This window comes from Strigops habroptila, chromosome 1, assembly GCF_004027225.2.
Source record: "Strigops habroptila isolate Jane chromosome 1, bStrHab1.2.pri, whole genome shotgun sequence".
Taxonomy (NCBI): domain Eukaryota; kingdom Metazoa; phylum Chordata; class Aves; order Psittaciformes; family Psittacidae; genus Strigops; species Strigops habroptila.
In genome coordinates this window covers 5,516,133-5,536,731 of record NC_044277.2, presented here as the reverse complement: position 1 = coordinate 5,536,731, position 20,599 = coordinate 5,516,133, and the positions used below count along the sequence as shown (strand labels likewise).

Sequence of the window (20,599 nt, the reverse complement as noted above, 5' to 3'; positions counted from 1 at the left end):
AGAAAAATTTCAGCCAAGATAATTAAAGTTTGGCAACGTTACAGGTAACAGAAATGAGGGCAAGCCTTGCATAATCTTAACCCTATCTGGCTCTACTAGCTCAGCTTAGGATAATAAAACCTTTTTTTCAATCAACACCACACGGGTCTTTCTCCATCTCTGTTTTCACTGGCTTCTCAAGGAGTCCTACCTCTTGTCATTAAAAGCACAAAATTGTTTTTCTTGCCCAAATAAATGAAAAGTCAGTCTTCTCTCAGTTCTGGCAGTGTATGTCCACTCATTTCATCTGACCTCCACTCATTTTCCCCTTGTGTGACCTAAATGACTGCTTCTCAAATCTTTGCCTCTTTCAGAGATTTCCATGTGATCTGCATTGTCTTCTTCGCCCCTTGTACTTCTCTGTCACCTGTACACACTTAGGTTTTTTTCATGTCTACACTGATAGCATATTGTTAAGTCAGAGACCACTGTTCTGTATTTCCACAGCTTTCTAATGCAATCACGGCACAAGACTCATCTTCTTAATACCAGTGCACAGCTACAAATAAAACACATGAAAGACATGTACATCTAATGGCTACAAACAGATCTTAGTAAAGGTTTCAGCTAAGACCTTCCACTCAAAAAAGTTATTTTCCTTATTAATCGCTAGGTCAAAACATAGCTTTCGAACCTTTGCAATTAAAATGCAGCAAGACCTGATAATGAATCACTGAATCTCTCTACAGAAACTAATCACCTTTCACGGTGCATCTCTACTTATTGACATTCCCCTTGGCTCAGGAGTGACTCACCAGCTGCTGAGCTATGAATTTTGAAATGTTTACTTTCACACTACACAGTTTGGCCTCCATTGGTAATGAAGGGTGAGGACAAGGCAGGGAGACCAACTGCTCCTTGCCATTAATGTCGTACCCTCAATCATTATAGCAATCTGACAGTTAAAAAACATCTGCAGTTTGTACATGATACATTGAAAACCGTTAGTAAGTAATCATTCTCAAGATTGAAAATAGCATCTTTCCAATATCTGAAGGGAGCCTACAAGGATGCCAGAGAGAAACTCTTCATCAGGGTGATAGGACACCTAGTGATAGGACAAGGGGTAATGGGTTTAAACTTAAACAGGGAAAGTTCCGGTTAGATATAAGAAAGAAGTTCTTTACTGTGAGGGTGGTAAGGCACTGGAACAGGCAGCCCAAAGAAGTGGTAAATGCTCCATCCCTGGCAGTGTTCAAAGCCAGGTTGGACAGAGCCTTGGGTGACGTGGTCTAGCGTGAAGCATCCCTGCCTATGGCAGGGGGGTTCGAACTAGATGATCTTCAGGTCCTTTCCAACACTAACCACTCTATGATTCTATGATTCTGAAGGTGGAAATAATGAACAAAAGACATGCTGTTCTGCCCTGCCTACAGAAGTTTATAGTCGAAGTAAGAATCAGCAATGATTTCTACTTTTGCCCTAGTTCTCTGCCCTCCGTGTGTGTGTGCAACAGGACCTTCTCTGGGCCTAACCTCCCAGCAATGAGTGCATTATGGCCAGAGACCTCAGCTCTGCAGCTGAAAACACAGCTGCATTCAGCAAAACAGTAGCTGTCATAATTTATCTCACCAATAACTAAAATGATAAAACAGAAGAAAAAGATGCTGGAGGTAAGAAAAGTAAGGACTATTTGCTTTCAATGTCTCCACTGGGCTTCTGAAAGTGTCAAATTTAAGCAGGTTTTGAGATGAAAGGATAGTAGTGGAGACACTTCATTATTAGGAGACAGACAGAAATTTCCAAATAGGCATCATCTGCAGTGATGCTTTCTGGAGACAACAGTTTAAGACTGCTTAAATATCTTGAATGACAACACTTCTCATATAGTGATTCATAGATTTTTGTCAGATTATACACCTGTCATAGGCAAAAAAATAGCTTAAATTGCAAAAGCCGAAAAGTGACAGATCATTGGGTGCATGTGTGTTTGTGGGAAATGTCTGATATTGAAGTTCTGAAATCTCAAGCAGAAACCTGTTACTTGCTAGCTGCAACTGGTAGAGGCAACAACTTCTGGTGTACACAGAAATGACATATCCTGAATCCTTCTATCAGTAAAGAGACATGAAAAAGGACCACCAGATAGGAGGCTGATCCCTTATTGTGCTTCAGTTGTCTAGACCATTTGACTTGGAAAACCGTGGTGTCTCTGTCTAGGAAGAAGAGAAGACATATACTTAAAAAGAAGTGAATTTGAGAAGAAACTTTCTTCCCAAATGTTCCAGACCAGCAGTGATCTCCCTGGAGGGAAAGGAAGATGAATACTGATGAATGCAAACACTGTGGCAAACTGCATGAGTGAGTCTGAGACAGTCATGTAGGGTAGAAGCTCCCTTCTCCTTGGTTTTTAAATAAACCCCTGTATCCAGATACACTACAGGTTGTTGTACACTTTATCTTGCTTCTGGCACACTCTCACAAGCTTTACATATTTGCCACTAAAAGTTTTGTCTTCAATTATTAATATGCCTTTATAGTTTGGGTTCATTTCAACATGAATAAATAGCCCCATGATTTCCAAAAGAGTGGGCATATTGGAGTGAAATATACACACTTCAAGTACTGCCCAGATTCTCTTTATTTTCCCTTATCATCTCTACTCCGAAAGGATCCTGTAATCCATCTCAGACAGGTACAGACTCCCATGGGATGCCAGGGACACTCTCTTGAGTTCAATTGTTCAGACTCCCTCCGGTACGGAACAAGCACTCCTGGTGTGTGCTTGCCTGGGGTACAAGGGATAAGTCTGCAGGGGACATGTCCAACATCTAACCTGACAGTTCACATGCAGTAAATGATGTACTGATCTGAACAAAAAGAGATGGTGGGGCAGCATAACCTCTTAGAGAAAAAGAAGAGATGATCTTCACTGCATTGTTAAGGATAGCATGCAAAACCCTCCAATTCTGAAAGACATTGAAAGGTCACATTCTTGTTCTTGTTCCAGCTTTGAATATGATCTCTTCTACATTGCCTAAGTTTTTGGGGTCTTTTTTTTTTTCCCCCTAAATGTTTGGCATACAAGCATAACATTGCTTTGCATCCAAGGGAAAAAACAACATTGTAATGTCACCGTTCTCCAGATCTCTTCAACAGGACACAGCACAGAAATAGCTGTCCCTTCAGCAGTGATTACAGTCAGCAAGCACCAACAATTTGAGGTGTTTTTTGCTTGAGATCTGTTTCCTTATCATTACCATTGAATATATTGAAACAAAGGACTCACAGCTTTTAGGTACCTTACCTCTGTATTAGTTTTATTCATTGATAAATCGAATTATTAATCTTGACTTTTTAAGGCATTACACAATTTTTTCTTCATTATTGGACTTTATGGCTGTCAGCTCTGTTCTAGAGATGAATGTAACTGCTGCATCCTCTATTGGTCCTCCCAGCAAAAAAGCCTCACGTACATCCTGCTGCATGGCTATAACAGGCTTAAGCTTGAGTCACGATACCAAAGCTCATAAACCTGAACTGTGGAAATATTTGCCAACTATAAATAGAAGACTGTCAACCTGATAAAAGCAATCTTTTCTGAAAACACTTTGTGGTGCTCCCAGAAAACTTCCACATCCGTTATATAAAAAATGGATAGAAAGTACTGCTGCTAACCCTAAGGATTTAAGGTTCTTCAATAACTTGCACACAATCTTATTGACTTTGCTCTTTTTTTCTTGTTGTTCTAGAGAACTTGATACAAACAGTCAGCAGCCAGAAAAATCTATATACAGTGATATGCTGCTGTAGGCCAGCATACAGGGTCTAGTTTTGCCTGAGATACCTTTGACAGGTGAGTGAACAGCAGCTAAATCAAGCAGCCTATCTAATATCAGTCTTGTATTCCTCTGTATCTAATTCAGCACATCTTCACCCTTAGGAGACAAGCATGCTATGATACTGTGCTGGACTTGTTCTTCACCACATTACCTGATGACTTTTCCAACCTTGGTCCAGTAAGCAGAGATTTAACAGCATTCCCACCTGTACAATTTGATATCTTTTCTCCACTTACTGTGTTCAAATCCCTTAACATTAGCCCAGGCAGACAAGTGTTAACATGAATGCTTATTGACCATAGTTTTGTATTAAGCTGATTTTAATTTCTGGAGGCAAGGGTGTGCTTATCTCTTCAGCTATTGAAACAGATACATAATGGACCAGAATATCACTGCTGTGCTATTTCTAGCTTAGTTCTTAATAACTTCACCATAAAAGCAGCAAAAAGTACTTTAAGTAAGCAATTTGTTTTCACATATGAAAAAAGTCTGGACCAAAGGAGTATATCAGTCACTGTCTTCCTTCTGTTCTGTTAACATGCATCAAGAAAGCATGTGACTGAAGTCCTTAGACACCTTTAAAAGCTGAGGAGGCCATAATGTATTCATGCCCTGTATTTTTATGGCACTTTTTTCATTTATAGAATTTCTCTACGCAAAAATACTGTAGCTCTTGATCCCTGCTGCTATCTCTAGCACTGTTAGCTATAATGAGTTTATACATCAACAGTATACTATGTAGTGAACACTGCATAAAATTCGCTTACATGATGAAAAAAAACCCAAACAAACAAAACACCAATAAAGAAGTGCAAGGATGCCTATTTTTGTGAAATCTCATTTTCATTTTGGACACCACTTTGGACAAAAGTTAGCATGCTTCAATGGATGCTACAAAATCCAGTCTGAAACTCTGCTGCCTAGGTTATTAGTGGTTTCACTTTGCCTCATGGACTAACTTAGTAGAAAAGTAGGCAAGGAAGGAAAGACAAGACCCAAAGTAATCATGCAAAAAGAAAAGCACTTCTGATTTAGTCAATGGATATCACTGAACAGTGAGTGTGAGGATTAGAGAGAAAGCCTGTGTTCTCCAGTAATGATGAGAGATGTTATTCTGTAGGAAAGTCATTGTATGATTCATCTGCAGTGGCCAGCATCATAGACTCACTTCTGTAATTACATACTTAACTGAGTGAATGCAACTCAGCTTCTTAAAGACCTGGATGTGACCCTCAAGAAGTTTCTTCCTGAAAACTGGTCGTTTTGCCCCAGTGCTTATAATCATACCCTAGTTCTGAAACATGGCTTAAAACATTGTATGTGCAGCTTTGCAGCACTCTCTTAGTGCAGTTTCCAGTATGGGAGCTTCATCTGAGAGCTTATAGATAGATATTTTGTAGTGATCTGATACAGTGATGGTCCTGAAAAGCTCAGGCCTTAAAGCTCTCAGAAATTCAATTCCCATTCTGTCTTTAAAAAAGGCAGAAATAGTGCTGGAAGGCTATATGCAGATACCTGGATATGTATATTGAAATTCTAGAGTAAAATGAGCATGGAAAGAATGAAATCAATGTCCTTCTCATCTATTATTGAAAGAATTCTGGGTTCCAGAATAACCAGTAGAAAATACTCGGTGATGTGATATCTGATATATGGCCAGCACCACTCACCAGTGAATACTGCAGAAAAGATCCATTTCTTTGCTGCAGACTATATAGTGTGCTTATGATAGGATTCCTCTAGAGGCAGGTTCATGTGAAATTTAGAACTGATTCCCAAGTCACACAAAGTGCTTGAGGAAAAAAGCCAGAATGCTAACCTGCAGGATAGGCAGATTTTCACCTATTTTAACAAGATTCATAGATTTTTTTTCCCTAAAAGATAGATTTGTGCTGATTCTCAGTATAATTCCTGAACGACTTTTAGGAAGGTTTTGAAAGTAGCAGTGTTTGGGCTTGTAATGTCAAGATGTACCGTGTTCAATGGCACGCTCTCTCCTTTTAAGAGACTGTTGAGCAAGAAATCAAGGTGCCTGAATTCTGACTGTGTATCAAATAAATTATTCAGGGAACAATCTGGAAAAGACAGCAGTGTTACTTATCTGACTCATGAGTTTCTTGCAAATAGAGCAGAATATCAAACGTTTCCTTTCTAAATCTCATGCTAAAGGTCAAGTGTGGTAAATTGTTACAGCTGTACAGAAGTGAGTGGAACTAAAGCAGCCTTTAGTATAGCTCTACCTTACACTTCCATAGTAGATGACTCTGCACCTCATCTTTTTAGTATTATTGGAACATCTTTTATCTCATAGAGACCTTATAAATCTGCCTCAAACATATCTAGTTTTAATCAACATACTTGCCCCAAAAATAGTTCTTTTCCATTTTTTGAGCAAAGAAAAACTGCTGGAGTGGAAAAAAAAGAAGGCATTCCTTAAACCACGGTAAAAAAATCCTCATTGAGACCAGTCATACGTGTGTCATATGTTGTTAATGTGTTTTCCTTTCAAAGGTGTGGGTGAGCAGTAAGAAAGCAAGCCATCTGTTTTCTTTTCACTGTTGATGCAACAACCTGGACAGGTAAAAGAACCATGAAGGGAGAAGCTTGTACCTGCCTTAGAATAATTAAACATGGTTGGAAGAGAAAAACTTTCAAGATGACATGTGGAATGGTCAGAGAAAAAAGCATGGCCAGGAGGGAGTCTGCAGCGTGAGCAGGAGGTAGGAGGTGCCCATATCTCATGAGCAGTAAAAAGAAGGTGGATGGAGACTGACTGTTCACTGTGGAGTGGGGCCAGTGGAGACCTCAAAAGGAGGTGATTCTTTATGAAATGGGCTGTAGACCTAGAAAACTCCTTGCCAAAGATGGTGTGGATGCAAAAAGTTGGTGTGTGCTCAAGGTAGACTGGACTGGAACTTAGAAGAGACATGCTGGGATTATCTGTTAAGCAGACAAGCTATATCAAGTTAAGGTCCCTCCTGAACCATAAATACTCAGAAAGTGGCAAAGCATTAAAGGGTAGCATTAAATGTTTTTCCCTTGTTGTTATTTTTCTTTACGTTACTTTTAATGACCTTAATTAGAGAGTGAATACTGCACAGATGGTCCAAGATAACCCTTGGTCTGAACCAGCATGGTTCCTCTTCTGGAGATAGGCAGCCAGGACTAATAAGAGATGAAAAGAAACTACTTCAGAGGGTACAATGTGCAGCGTGTTGCAATCCCAGAAGCTATTGAAAGATTACTGGGAGACAAGTCTCAAAAAAAGGACTGCATTGACGGTGCAGAGTCGTGGTTATAAACCTATTTCAATTTGTTCTCTCCCACCCTGAGCTTTCTTGAGTTTAAAATTATTAGCACTCTGGTTTCTGCTGTAATACAATCCAGCTTTTGAGGCTTTAAGCTCTTTCGGGAATTTTGGGAGCGGGGGAGTCTCACTTTCAGGAAAATGTATAGGCAAACCCATCTCTACGCTCCAACCTTCATGCTCAGGGTGCATACAACAAACTAGTGCTACAAGAATGGTGCTTCCAGGCACCATTTCCAGCAGGTTAAATGCTCAGGATTTTCCTCTAGGTGTGTAGCCAGGGGAGACCAAGTAGTTCAGCCATATGGACTCACCAGAGGATCACAGGCATGGACTATCATGTACAGAAATGGCCAAAGAGCATCATGGTGTGCAATTAATACTGCCATATCACCTCCAAAACTTTGTTTGGCCTCAATGTTTAAAGACTTGTTTTAGACCTGTCTGATTGCAGATTCAAGTGAAAAGCAGGGATCCATAGCTGAGGTGGTTGAGTTTGCTGTGGTAGATACTAAATGTGAGAGCTTGCTGTGGCCTGTCGCTGTAATAGTTCCCCAGCTATGGGCTCATAGGACCCCTTTGTTAGGACATGCCTGCAGAAGACTGTTGTGTTTTCAGAAAATATATAATCAACCCTACTCAGGGAGCAGTTTGTACCTTAGAGCATCCTATTCAAGGAAACACCTGTCAGCTTTAGCAAGCTGGGCCTGCTGGGAATCTCCCTGGAGAACACCTTTGCTCTAGGGTCCCTCTGGTCCTCATTTTTTCCCCAAGAAGCACCAATAAGGCTAGTAATGCACAGAGCTACCATCACATGGAGGAGTCCCCAGTGGGAATCAGTTTGAGACCATTTGCCTGAGGAGATCTTAACAATCAGCGCCAGAGACTAAAAACTGCAATTGATCCTGAAGATTAGAGGGAGAAGTCTTTGGACTTCTGAATGATCCTGCATCTCAACAGCTCCAGCTCTGAAAACTTACCTTTATGCCTGTAGCTTACCTCTTTTTGTCCAAGGAATTAGCTAAAAAAATATCTTCACTTTATTGCTGCAACAACAATGTCTATATTTTGCCAACAGATGATACCTGCAGTGTCCGCAAAAAGAAAAAGAAAATAAGAGGCAGATTTGTTGCTATTGTTTGCAATAAGAGAAGTTACAGGCAAACTTTTGAATCTTCTGAAATAAACCACTATTCATATTTAAATTTATTAGGGGGTGGCAAGGGAGGAGTTTTGCAACTAAAAAGCATGTTTAATTTTGAAAATTAATTGTAGAATATCCTACGTGCTGTTCTTTAGGTAGAAAGATCATTTGGCTTTGTTTCTTTTTAACTACTCTGAAAGGCAAGCCATTTCCAGTGACAACCTACCTAGTTCAAATAAAGCAAATGTTAGTTTTCCTATGTAATGTCAGTACATCATTATCCTTCCTTTCTGAAGAAACATCTGAAGGTCTGGCACGAACACAATGACATCTAGAAGTGTCTGCAAAGTGCTTTGAATATTAAAACAGGGCATGGAACTGGGATCCATGCAGGGCATCTGCCTAATGGCTCTGCTAAATGAGGGGCAGAATCCACATGCATACACACCCACAGCATCATATAACTTCTTTCATTTTCTTTTCTAGTTTCTTTCAGTGATATCATCAAAAGTTTTCTAGGAAACAAAATAATAACCCAGTGTATATGACTGTGAAGAATGTGCCAGAACTGTGCAGAACTGGTATCGGCCTGTGCAGTACGAACTGCTGTACAAAAAAATAAAGAAAAATAACCTTAACATTTCAAGCAGAAACAGTCTAGCTCCATAGAGCACCAGTTTAGCTTGTTCCCCAAAACCAACACTAAATCTTAAGCCAAGAGACAACTAAGAGGTCAGAACTGGAAGGAAAAAGCAGGGTCATCAACCTAACTTCTTGGAAGGACAGGTAGATTTTGGTAGACATGAGCTCAATAGGAGTCTAGAGAGAGCTCTGCCTCTCAGACCCATATACAACAGGCTATAGAACAGGCTATACAACTCTTTTCAGCTGCGTGAACCCTGACTTCTCCAAACATTGGAAGAAGGAATCCAGGGCATGGCTGAAGTGCTTGAACTTCATGGTTGGAAAAAAAGGATAATTTGGGTTTATTAATGCTCTAGGAATAAATCACAGTTATTCAGTCTGGATAAGGCCTGCTTTACATCTGAAAAGCAAACTTTGCAAATAGTAACCAGACCCAGAACCGTGCTGATATTGCTATGTGAATGTTTAGAAATGGCTGAAGTGCAACAGTACTTAATGTGTGAAAACTATGCAGAAGCAATCAGTCTGGCAGATGTTTAGCCTATGTGAGCTAAACTTTTTTTCCCTATTTTTATTGTAGACATAGAGACCCAAGGCAAAGGGCCAACTTCCTAAAAGCCAGTGGCAGTGTTGATAACAAAAAGGAGTCCTCTCTTCATCTAGATCAAAAGAAGATGTCTGGGCTGACCTGAAACACCCTTTTTACAAGCCGAAGGGTGCAGATATCTTCTAGCTGACATAGCTGCCCAGGGAACACACACAGATGCACTCTGAGAGCAACTGAAGCTAGTTATATCAGGATCAAAACTGTCAGTTTCCTGCTGCCTTCTTTGAAATTGCATGCTACTGAGGGCCATTCTGAGTCTCAGAAATAGGATTAAGGACATCTATTTGAAAGTACGAAGCAGAAAGAAAAGCCAAGGATTGCTCCCAGCTGACAGGACAAAAATGGATTAGCTACCTCGAGACTTGTGTCATTTCTCCCTTCCTGTGACTGCCTTTTCCCTGAACCATGGCCAGGCAGAAGTCCTCTGAACAACAACCAAGTAGGGACATGGAAGTTAGTGTTTTCCCACAGGTTTCTGAGCTGCATTTCCCACAGTTCCAGAAGGGCTGTAGTCCTCCACTACCACTGTGGGGCCACTCAGAGCACATCAGGACTGGCCATGACGTACGATACAGACCCTGCCAAATCCTTCCAGCTTGGATGTGCTTGTGCTCTAATGAGCTCTACTAGAATCCTGGTCCTTAACCAGCCCTGAATCTTTCTTCGGAGGCTGAAGCAGCAAGTAGCTGTTGCATTAAATATAGCTGTTTCACATAGCATTAGGCCTGTGCAAGGCCAAAAGGTCATGGTAGCTATAAGGAATACATACAGTCTAAGCGAAAAGACATGTCTTTTTGCTGTTTGTTTTTCTTTATTTTGGTTTTGTTGGGGGAGAGGGATGGGAAACGATCCTCGCTTGCCTTCAAGCCTTGCAAAAAGTCTGGAATAAATGCACATTTCATAAGCATCTGTAAGATAACGAGTCATAGCAGCAGCTCCTTTGTGTAGCAGAAAGGACATGTGGATTTGTCAAGAATAAATTGTGTTGAACTCATCTAATCTCCAGTTTTAGCAATGTAATAGGCTTTAAGAATAAAGGAAAAGTAGCTGTCACAAATCTTACCATTACTAAGGTTTTCAAAATGGTTGCATGTGACATTCTCATAAGTAAGCTGCAGCAGCATGGTCTAGGTGAGACAATGATCGATTGGGTGCAAAGCTGGTTTGATAAGGTATCAGAAAGGTTATCAGTGGTGCTTTGTCAGAGTGGAAGGATGTAGAAAGTGCAGTTCAGCCAGAGCTGTTATGGATTCGGCCTGGCATGTGTTTTCATTAATGAATTAGGTGATAGAAAAAGGAAGTATGGTTATTAAATTTTCAGATGGCATAAAGCTCGGAGGCACTGTAAGAACAGGAGGACAGGATTTGAATTCAGAATGATTCTGAAGAATTGTATAACCTGTCTGGGGTGGGAAAGGGAAAGCTGAAATTCATCAGGGACAAGCACAAGTTTAGAAACTTCAGCTTATACAAATACACCGATACCAAATTTTGCCTATAGCAGCTCTGTAGCAAAGTGTGGGTATCACAGTAGACGACAAGATGAATTGCTTGTGCAAAAAGAGAAATCACCACCATGCAAAAGTGAGCAGTGTCATAACTCTCAAGATGTGCAGTAGTCCTTCCTTTGACACTAGGAAGACTTCAGATGTCATATTGTATTCAGTTTGAATGTGACTGCTCAGTCACATATGTAGCAATAATCCAGAGAAAAGCACTACCAGAGAGCTGGAAAAAATGGCCAGAGCAGAGAGACTGATGGGCTTGGTGTTTGTTCAACTTAATAAGTCTTGTAAAAAGCTCTTCAGCAAGCTTCATGTACGTAAAATACTTGTTGCAAACAGGAATATAATGATCTGCTTTCTAAGTCTCTGTGGAATAAGCCAACCAAACAAAAAAGTTTGCATTACAGGAAGAACTTTCAGTTTGAACTTTCCAACAGCGAGACTTGCAAAGTACTAGAAAAATTTATCTTTAGACATAACTGTGTTAATGGTCTGACCCCAGCTGAACCAATACCTTGGATGTGAGAGTCACGACTGAATACAACTCCTCATGAAGTTCATGCACCAAATGACTGGATGTGGGATCACTTCGGGAGTCTCAGTCTCCGCAGCAGTGAGCTTCAGGCTGGCTCTGTCAGACACTTAAATCTGGCAAACCCCAGTGAGTTTCAGTACAAAGACTCAGTGTTGGCTATTCCACCTGGGCTTTTCTTGTGGCATCCCTTCCTCTCTCACTATTTTCTTGCTGTCTGAACTGTTCAAGGAAAGTTTGTTTGCATGGCAGTGAGAATGGCAACATATTTTGTAGCTTCCCTAAGAAATCCATGGTGTAGACGCAGTATTTATTTAAGTACCATTTATTATTTGTCTCTTGGTTCATGGGCAGAACAGTCTGAGGAGTGAAAAACCTTTCTTTGTATTGCTTAGAGTGATCTTCATTAGATATGCCACGTAGGCTTTCATTGCAATTTGATGTGCTCAATGATATGGCACTTGCGCATGATAGATTGCTTTGTTTCTCCTCTGGTACCCATTGTCCAAGTGTAGGGAAATATGTTCTGTTGAACCTGGTGCCTCTGACAATGACTGATCATATGCAATTGATGATAATTAAACCGATTGATCCCATGGATTCATGTCAGACCTGAGCCTCTTGCACCGACTCAGTGTTGAATCACCAGAAATTGTAATTTCTGATGTCAGACTGTCAAGTTCTGAGATGAGGCACAGAGTACAGAGGAAGACAGAAAGGCTGATGGCACTGAGGTCCAGCCAGAGGCAAATTGAGGGAAAAGTAAGTAAATGCTGGGATCTAATCTTTTAGATTTATGGTAGCCATAGATTGCAGCCAAATACTTTGAAGAAGGAGCCTTTGTAGCTTTCACTTTGCATAAAACAAGGTGGAGCATTACAGTCATAATTTCGGGTGAGCTAGACTGTGGGTTTTACAGACTTCAGGTGTAAAGTATCTGCCATATCCTCAGGTGAACTCTCCAGCATTATAAATATGCAGCTTATCTGCAGTCAGAACTTGTCTGGCTTGAGCTGCCAGCCTGTGAAGTGTTACATATTTGTATGGTAAATTAGAGAGCCCTCTGCACTTATATACATTATTCTCCCGAATTTCTGTTTGGAGCTCTTTTTTCACTCACTGCTTTTGCATTTCATTACTGTTCTGCTGCAAGGGTTCAAAGCAGTCCTATGCAATTCCAGGGGACAATGCTGTCTTCCTATGCCAGTCTGTTTGCAGTACAGTATGGGGGGAAGGAAAAACAACTCCCCTCAATGCTGAATGTCAGCTTTAACAATTCCCACCTCTCCTTCCTCCCCCTCACCTCTGAGTCTGGATTATATCTAGGTCTTTTCGCCAGGGGCCTATATCCTAGCAGTTTGCCATTCTCTGATATTACTGCTTGAAGTTTTAATAAGCACAGGCAAAAAGGGTGCTTAGGAACAATACAGACTGTACCACAAATACAGGATAAGCAGTTTGAGATTAGATTTTAATGCCACTGTAATGACAACACCAAGATCTAGTTATTGCTCTGCATAGCTATGCCGCTAACACAGATGCCAGAATACAGCAGCGCATATGCACTATTGGGGTTTCCACTTTAGGAAGTGGGATTTTGGAAGCAATCAGGACTAAGGAAGAGGTGACAGACAGCATGGTGTCAGGACAGAATTTCTTCTAGCTGAATAACATATTCAGTCTGCTCAAGCAGCTTGATTGTATGGCCAAAGTGCCCTCACTTGTATTAATTTCTCAGAGTTTCTCTTGATCCCAACAACCTGGAGAATTACAGTAAATGTATTTGCACTATTTATTAAAGATTACATTTTCTTGCAGGCTTGAACCCCATTTTTAGCTCCATTCACTCCCAGGAATGACAGGTATATTATTAAAAGATCCAATCAGGCTTCAAAAGTTATGTCTGTGTGTTTTTGAGATAGGACTGGTTAAACTACGCGTGAGAAACTTGATTGGCCAAACCAAAAGGTGAAATCTGTGAGATGTTATGAACCCCACAAACAAGCTAAAGTCAGCTTGCCCTATGGAATCACTGGCCAAGAAGCAGAAAGGAAAGGTAACCAAAATTTGAAATGGATTCTCAAGCCCAATTAAATGTTTCTTCTGCAATGTAGGATCCGAAGATAGTATCCGAAGAGTTTGACATGGGACATGAAAAATTGTCCCTCTTACCACTTTTCTAAGATGATACCCTGGAAGGCAGTTTGTTGGACACAAGCTTCTACAAAAGACCACAGTTACTAGAATTTCATTCCTGCACATGTCCCAAAATAGGGGAATAACTTTGTCTTTGCTTGTGGCCCAGTGCTAGTACCTCCCTTTTACTTATCTTCTGAACTAGACAAGCTTTAAAAAGGCAGGATGACTGCACGTATTGAATGGGGCAGGAAGAATGAGGAAAGAAGACAGCAGACTAGTTTGAGTCCAGAGAACGGATCAATGGCAGAAACAGGAACCCCCAGTCCTTCAACATCTTTAATGTTACCACCTTGATAGATCATCTGTTCTGTTTCAGGAGCTACTTCACACAGAATCCTTTATACTGCAAATCTCCTCTGAACAGCAACCAAGGGTAAAAGATTGGCAGTTCGTCATCCTGCTTCTTCATCTCTGATTGTCCATTCAGCCACAGAAAAAGCCAGGTGAGCAAGGCACCACATCCCTTTGTTTCTTTCTTTCCTATGTCACACATCTCAGAAATAACCAGCTGCAGAAAACAAATTGGTGCTAGGTTATTGCGTGCCTGTTATTGCCATGCACTGATTTATCACTGTGTGATATACTACTGTACTGAATCTGGTTACTGTACCACCAAAAAGTGACAGCTGGTTTGAAAGCTTCGCAGAGGTCAGGGGCAGATTCAGGGGCAGAACAGTGTAAAAAATCACTTCATGCTAAGAATATCTGGAGTTGTGCTTTTGTCGCCCAGTAAAATTTCAGCACTGATTCAGATCTCATTCTCCTTGTGCAGATCTTTCCTATGAGGAGAAGAAAATAACTGAACAAGAGACTTAATGGTCTGTGTATCAATGTCTTAAGCTCTTTCTCTCTCTCTTTGTCTGTGGACCCTGGAAGAACATGTTCAGCTCCCAGCAGGCCTGAGTCAGCCCTTCTTCTTTCCAGGAAAGATGCAGAGCTGCAGCTTTCTGTATGTTGGCCAAAGGAGAAATAGGAAACAAAGGAGACAGAGGTCAAGAAAAGCATTTACAAGAGAAGGAGAGGCTAGTGATGAGAATATAATTAAAAGCAAAGATAATTTCAGAGGGAGTAGCCACAGAGAAAACGCCCACGAAGAGCAAAGCTAAGCAGAGGTGGGAGGAAAACGCTGATGAGAGGCTAAGGGGAGGAGAGAGCAAAATGAAACAGAAAGGAGTCTCAGCAGATTTCCATAATGAAACACTGATGAAGCCTTTTATGATTATACTCCGGGATTCTCAGAAATGTTCCCTTGCAGGAAGTTAGCATACTCATATTTTAATGTCTCTGAACATTTTCCCAGCCTTGGTAGAACTGGAAACTGTTTTTGCTAGTGCTGAATGCTCTAAACCTGGGCTACACCATGCATCACTGAGCTCCATGGAGCAGTATCACTGAGATCTGCTCTGCATGGACTGCTGCATCAACTCCAGGTCCATGCTGCTTCCAGACAGTGTGACGATCCTGCACTGAAACTGTTACTCAGGAGAAGCAAGGTAAGAAATACACTACATCCTGTGAAATCAATGTAGACATTGCTTGCATGATACCTTGCAGGACCCGGGCACAGGCTGGTTCTTATCCAGAGCCAGATAGAAGCCTGAGTTGATTCAACCTGTGTGTTGGATGCAAAATACCATGTAAAGTAATGATTTTCTGAGCTACTTGAACTAGAGCCAGATACACAAGTCAGTATGGCCTTAAACGCTTCCTGAAATCTCAGTCTGCAGTTACTTCAAGTCCAGACTCAAACAGCAAAGCAGAGTGCAAACAAACAGTATGGATTGTTGCTATTTACACACCACCAGTTCTTTACCTGACTTTATCCTCCCAGACAAACTACTGTTCATTTTATCAGATTGGATATTTGGCTGCAACCTTTTCAGAGATAGGTCTATGCAGCTATAAATAACAAAAGGTTATAGGTGTCCCTGAATGAATTTTTGAAGGGTATATGTCACCATTCAATACTGGTGCCCAAAAAAAGACTGCCAGAGAAATCACCTTAGAGCAGAGAGGAAGCTTTTGAGCTCCACAGATTCCACCAGACTTTTTCTGAAACACATTTTGCTTGTGCAGTCGATATACCAAGAATAAATCCATCTCAGTCACTTCTAGAGGACCGACACCAGTTGTCTAGTTTCTCTGAGTCCTATGAAATGACAAGAAATAGCCTCTGATCTTTTCAGGACCTCTGCTGCAGAGTTCAGGGGGAAGACATTCCAGTGGATTCCCTTCAAAATTGCATGAATAGTAGTTGTATCCCCAGTCCAGGTTCACCAGCTCTCCAAAAGATGCCAGAAGGGACCGTAGATGGTTGTTTCCCAACCAAAGTGTGTGCAGGTTCCTTAGAAGACAGACATCCTCAGGCAGACCCTCCAGTGAGTTGAAGAGCAACAGCAACGTCTCCAGTTTTTCCACATGCCAAATGCTGGAGGGGACTGTGCCTATTCTGTTGTCACTCATATCCGGAAATGTGAGGCTCCTGAGCTGGCAGAGGGGTGCAGGCAGCTCAGTGAGGCTGTTGTTGGCAAGGTGGCAGCTGCACAGCCTTTGGAGTGCCCCCATCTCTGGGGGCAGTGAGCTCAGGCTGTTGTTGCTCAGAGTGAGCCTCTCCAAGTGACTCAAATTGCCAATTTCAGCAGGGATTGTCTTCAGGTTGTTGGAGTCCACGTAGAGGCAGGTGAGGTGCTGCAGGCAGCTGATGTCCTGGGGCAGCAGGTCCATCTGGTACCTCAGGCAGCTCTCACATTCTGGGCTCATCTCTAGATCCTGCAACTGGTGCAAGCCAAAGACCTGCTCAGGAAATGACACCAGCTCTCTGCCTGAGATCTTGAGTTTCTTCTTCCCTTCATACTTTGGATCATGGTCTGTAATGTACCTGCAGAGTGGATCAGGGCCTCTAGAGGCACATCCTAATGAGGTGGCTGTATCCATTGTCACAGGGGAACCATGGCTGGTTGAACTGAGACATTCACTGATGATTTGTTGCATATTCCATGGACAACCTCTGAGATCAAGTCCATCTGTCAGCTTTCCTTTCTGCCGGGCACATTACCAACACACATGCAGAGTGTTTGGGTTGCTCAGATGCATCCGACTGAGCAAACACTTGGCATTCTCGCTTGATCAGGTGTTTCCGTTCCAGCTCTGCAGCGTATACAATGCCTAGCTCCCAGGCTATGACGTTGCCTCTTGTGGTTGCAAGCCAGTGAGCTGATGGCAAGGATCTGTCAGTGTTCAGAAAGTGGAACAGCAGTGCTGCAACTCTGATTTTCAGCAGATCAGTCCGCATCTTTCTTTGTGTGTAGCTCTGTCCTATGGGAGCACCAAGAGTGTCAGTGTCTGAGGAATCTACAATGGTCAGTCCTAAGGGATTGCAATGGAAGCAGCGAGGGTGGGTAGAAAAAGCACATGGTAAATAGGACAAGATAAAGCAGATGGTAAACAGAAGAAGACAGACTCACAGCTGGTGGCTTGGGAGCTGGGAACCAGCTGTCCTCAGATCAGTTTGTGTCTTTAACATTCAGAAAACACAGTAAAGAATCAGGTTTGAAATGCGGAAGTCCTCCTTTCTCCTGCTGAGTGTAAGACCCCCTGAACCACAGAGACACCATCTTTCTTGTGCTGCACTTGCTCTGACATATTTAAAAGCTATTTTTTATTCCTTGCTGGTGTAGCTTTTGTAGGAGACATGTGAAATGCTGAGTATATCCCAAGCCATCCCACACAACAATGTAAGGCATTTTCCTTGAAGGAGAAAATCATGAGTTTGAAGCCTCAGGCTGAGAAAGACCACCTCTTTTCCTTCATCCTACAATCTTTAAGGATTTCGGCTAACAAATGCCTAGGACAACCATTTCAAATGCTTTTGAAGGAAAAAGGTCTCCACAGCATCCCATATGCTACTAAAGATAGAAGACAGTGTGTTAGAGGTATGGTCTAAGCAGGTCTACCAGGTCAGGTGTTGTGGAGTATGTGAGCTTTGCTTTCCACACTGCCCAGTGGCTGCACAGGTGGGTGGTGAGCACTGGAAGCTCTATCCAGACAACGCTGACGAGAGGATTTTGGGATCATTTTTCAACCCTCTGAACTTACACTTTGGGATCTGCTGGTTTTCAGTTGTCTTTCACCCTGAAATACAGATTTTCAGGGCTATTACATACCAGCTGTTGCCCTTGACTTGGATTCAAACTGCCAATACCTATTTCAGTAACCCTATTGAAATAAAGCCCTGAATTTCTTCCAGATTCATATTCAGCATCTGTAAGAGAAAACTGTATCACTTGCCCTATTAACCAGCAGAGTCATGAGGCTGCTTTGGCTTCCGGGATGCTGGTGGCTGGAGACTGCTGGGTTTCCCAATAGGGACTGCATAAGCTACTGAGCTGTGGCTATCACAGCCAAGTATGCAATGGCTTGAGCAGACACCAGGGGCACTGAATATGGTTATTTTTGTTGTTTAGGGTCATCATTAATGTCAATGGGGTCTGAAGGCTGTGCTAGCTGTACCAAGAAAGGGTGGACTTCTTACACAAGAATGATTCAGCAGATCTTGAGGAAGTCTAATAGTTATTTGTAAGTAACAATGGGTACAATAACTTGGGAATATGTCTACATCAGAGAAGACCACCACAGACAAGGAAAAGTGACATTTTTGTTTTCAGGGGAAAGTTGCTTACCAGAAATGACAGATCTCACAATTATCCATAAAAACAAGACTCAAAGTTAAACTCAACTCCCATCAAGAAAGTGCTGAGAAGTTATTGCACTGACAGTCATTTCAGACTTGGACGAAAAACATCCACAACATTACTAAGGGGAAAAATGTGTTTCTAAGAATTGTCAAATACATCTGTCCTGTGAAACAAACTGATTTGCTGTGTGTGCTGCCTTCTGTTTAAGCAAGCTTATCTCTTTCAGACAGCATGTCATGCAGAGCCAAAGCTGTAGGCAGATAGAGGATTTCGTGATGTTGGGTACTGTTCTGTTGTGCTTTTTCATACCTAGTGTTTGACCCAGGCTTTTCCTTCACCAAGTAGCAGGTTCTTTTCTGCTCCATCTAGCAGGACATCCTTCTTCCTGATGCTGATCGCTGGCTCATCGGGAATGTCAGAATATGAGTAATGTCCTTCTGTCAAATTGTTCCCTTGTACTTGCTACATAAGGTTCATGATCCAAAACGTAAAATAACAGGAGCCCGTATTTCCAACATATGACCCCCCAGAGACCCAGCAGGGTATTCTCACTCTCAGTTCAGACAAACTATAACAAGAATATTGCCAGCATGAATATTCTTGAGCCAAGTTACACAAGATAGTCAGAAGTTAGGCCTTACAGTGAAAAACTGTTTTGTAAAGCAGCTCTGAGAACCAGTCTCTTGTTCATCATGTCTTCATGCTTTTCTAATAAGTCACTCCTATTTCACAAGTCAGAAGACAAAAACCTGTTTGTGACATCCAGGTTTAAACCAAACTAATGAAGCTAAGCAGGCTTTCTTTTCTTAATTCAACTTCACCATTTACAAAGGTCTTGAAAGCAAAGTCCAGACCCTGAGGGACCATTATTACCCTAAAGCCCTTGGGTACTGAAATTGCAACACAGGAGACAGAAGGGTGGCTGATGAAGCAACTCTTGCCCAAGCAATGCTGGGTCTGCAGAGACAGCAGCAATGAGGAGTCCTCATGGTCTTTGCTGGATGCTCACCCCTATACAGGGCTGCAGATTGGGGCAGAAGCCTTCCTTCACCCCCAGGATGGCTCTGTCCCTGTGCTGCTCTTCCTCTCCATGCCATGGAGCAGCAACCTTAGCCCTCATCAGCACTGGACTGCAGCTCATGGAGGCTGAAAGAGGTGGTAGTGGATATTTACAGTTTATGTTGTTACTGTTGAGTTAGTGCAGCCATTTAAAGAAAATTTCCCTGTTATTCCCTGGCACAAGGGCAGTACAGGTTCATGCCACATCCTTGTTCCTCTGCCTCTGAGCTGCCTGACTGCTACTCACAGAGCATGCAACATCTCATCATCTGTAACACATATATCCCCACACCAGCTCAGTGGGAACATGTGACAGTAATGGTGGAAGTGAAGGACAGCTACCAAAAGATCCTTTTTCCATTAAGACCTACATAATGCAGGCTAAAGAGCCCAGAGTGCTTCAGCTGACTACTTTGGGATGAGCTGAATCGCCCTCCAGGCTCCACAGCTCACAACGAAGCCACCAAAGTGGCTCTGAACCCCACTGTGGGAGACTGAGCTTGTGATTCAGGTACCTTGACATAAGCATCTTACATCATTTGACATGATATGTAATCTCCCCTAGGGTCACCCACTGTAGATGTAGAAGGACCCCCTTAGGTTCTATTTCATATCTGCCAGTCCCCTGTCAGTATTTCCAGCACCCAAGACATTCATAGAGTCGTAGAACAGTTTGGGTTGGAAAGGACCTTAAAATCATCTAGTTCCAACCCCTCTGCCATGGGCAGGGACACCTCGCACTAAACCACGTCGCCCAAGGCTGATGGCTGATGGATGATGATACCCAGCCATGCCTTGGCATGAAGTCCTGCTCCAGAAGCTGCCAAAATGCCTACAGCAGGGCAGAGTTTGACCAGTTTCCACATTAAAAGACTAAGCTGTCATAAAACTATATTTTCTTTTTATATATATTTTTCATTATTTGGTTTTTAATTGCCTAGAATGTAAAATCTGTGCTGAGCTCCCAGACAGTTCTGTGGCCAAAGCACAGAGCTTGAACTTAACTGCTACAGCATTTTTATTGTCTCTCTGGAAAAAAACCACGTTTGGTTTAGTCCTGAATGGAATAGTCTTACTTTGATTACA

The 20,599-nt window shown here is 42.0% G+C and overlaps 1 protein-coding gene across 1 annotated transcript; it reads right to left on the bottom strand.

Annotated features, from left to right (window-relative positions):
- Positions 1 to 15,893: 15,893 nt before the first annotated feature.
- Positions 15,894 to 16,694, bottom strand: LOC115615495 (leucine-rich repeat-containing protein 30-like). Its single transcript, XM_030503644.1, has one exon. It carries the CDS (start codon positions 16,692 to 16,694, stop codon positions 15,894 to 15,896), a length of 801 nt encoding a protein of 266 aa, XP_030359504.1.
- Positions 16,695 to 20,599: the final 3,905 nt, after the last annotated feature.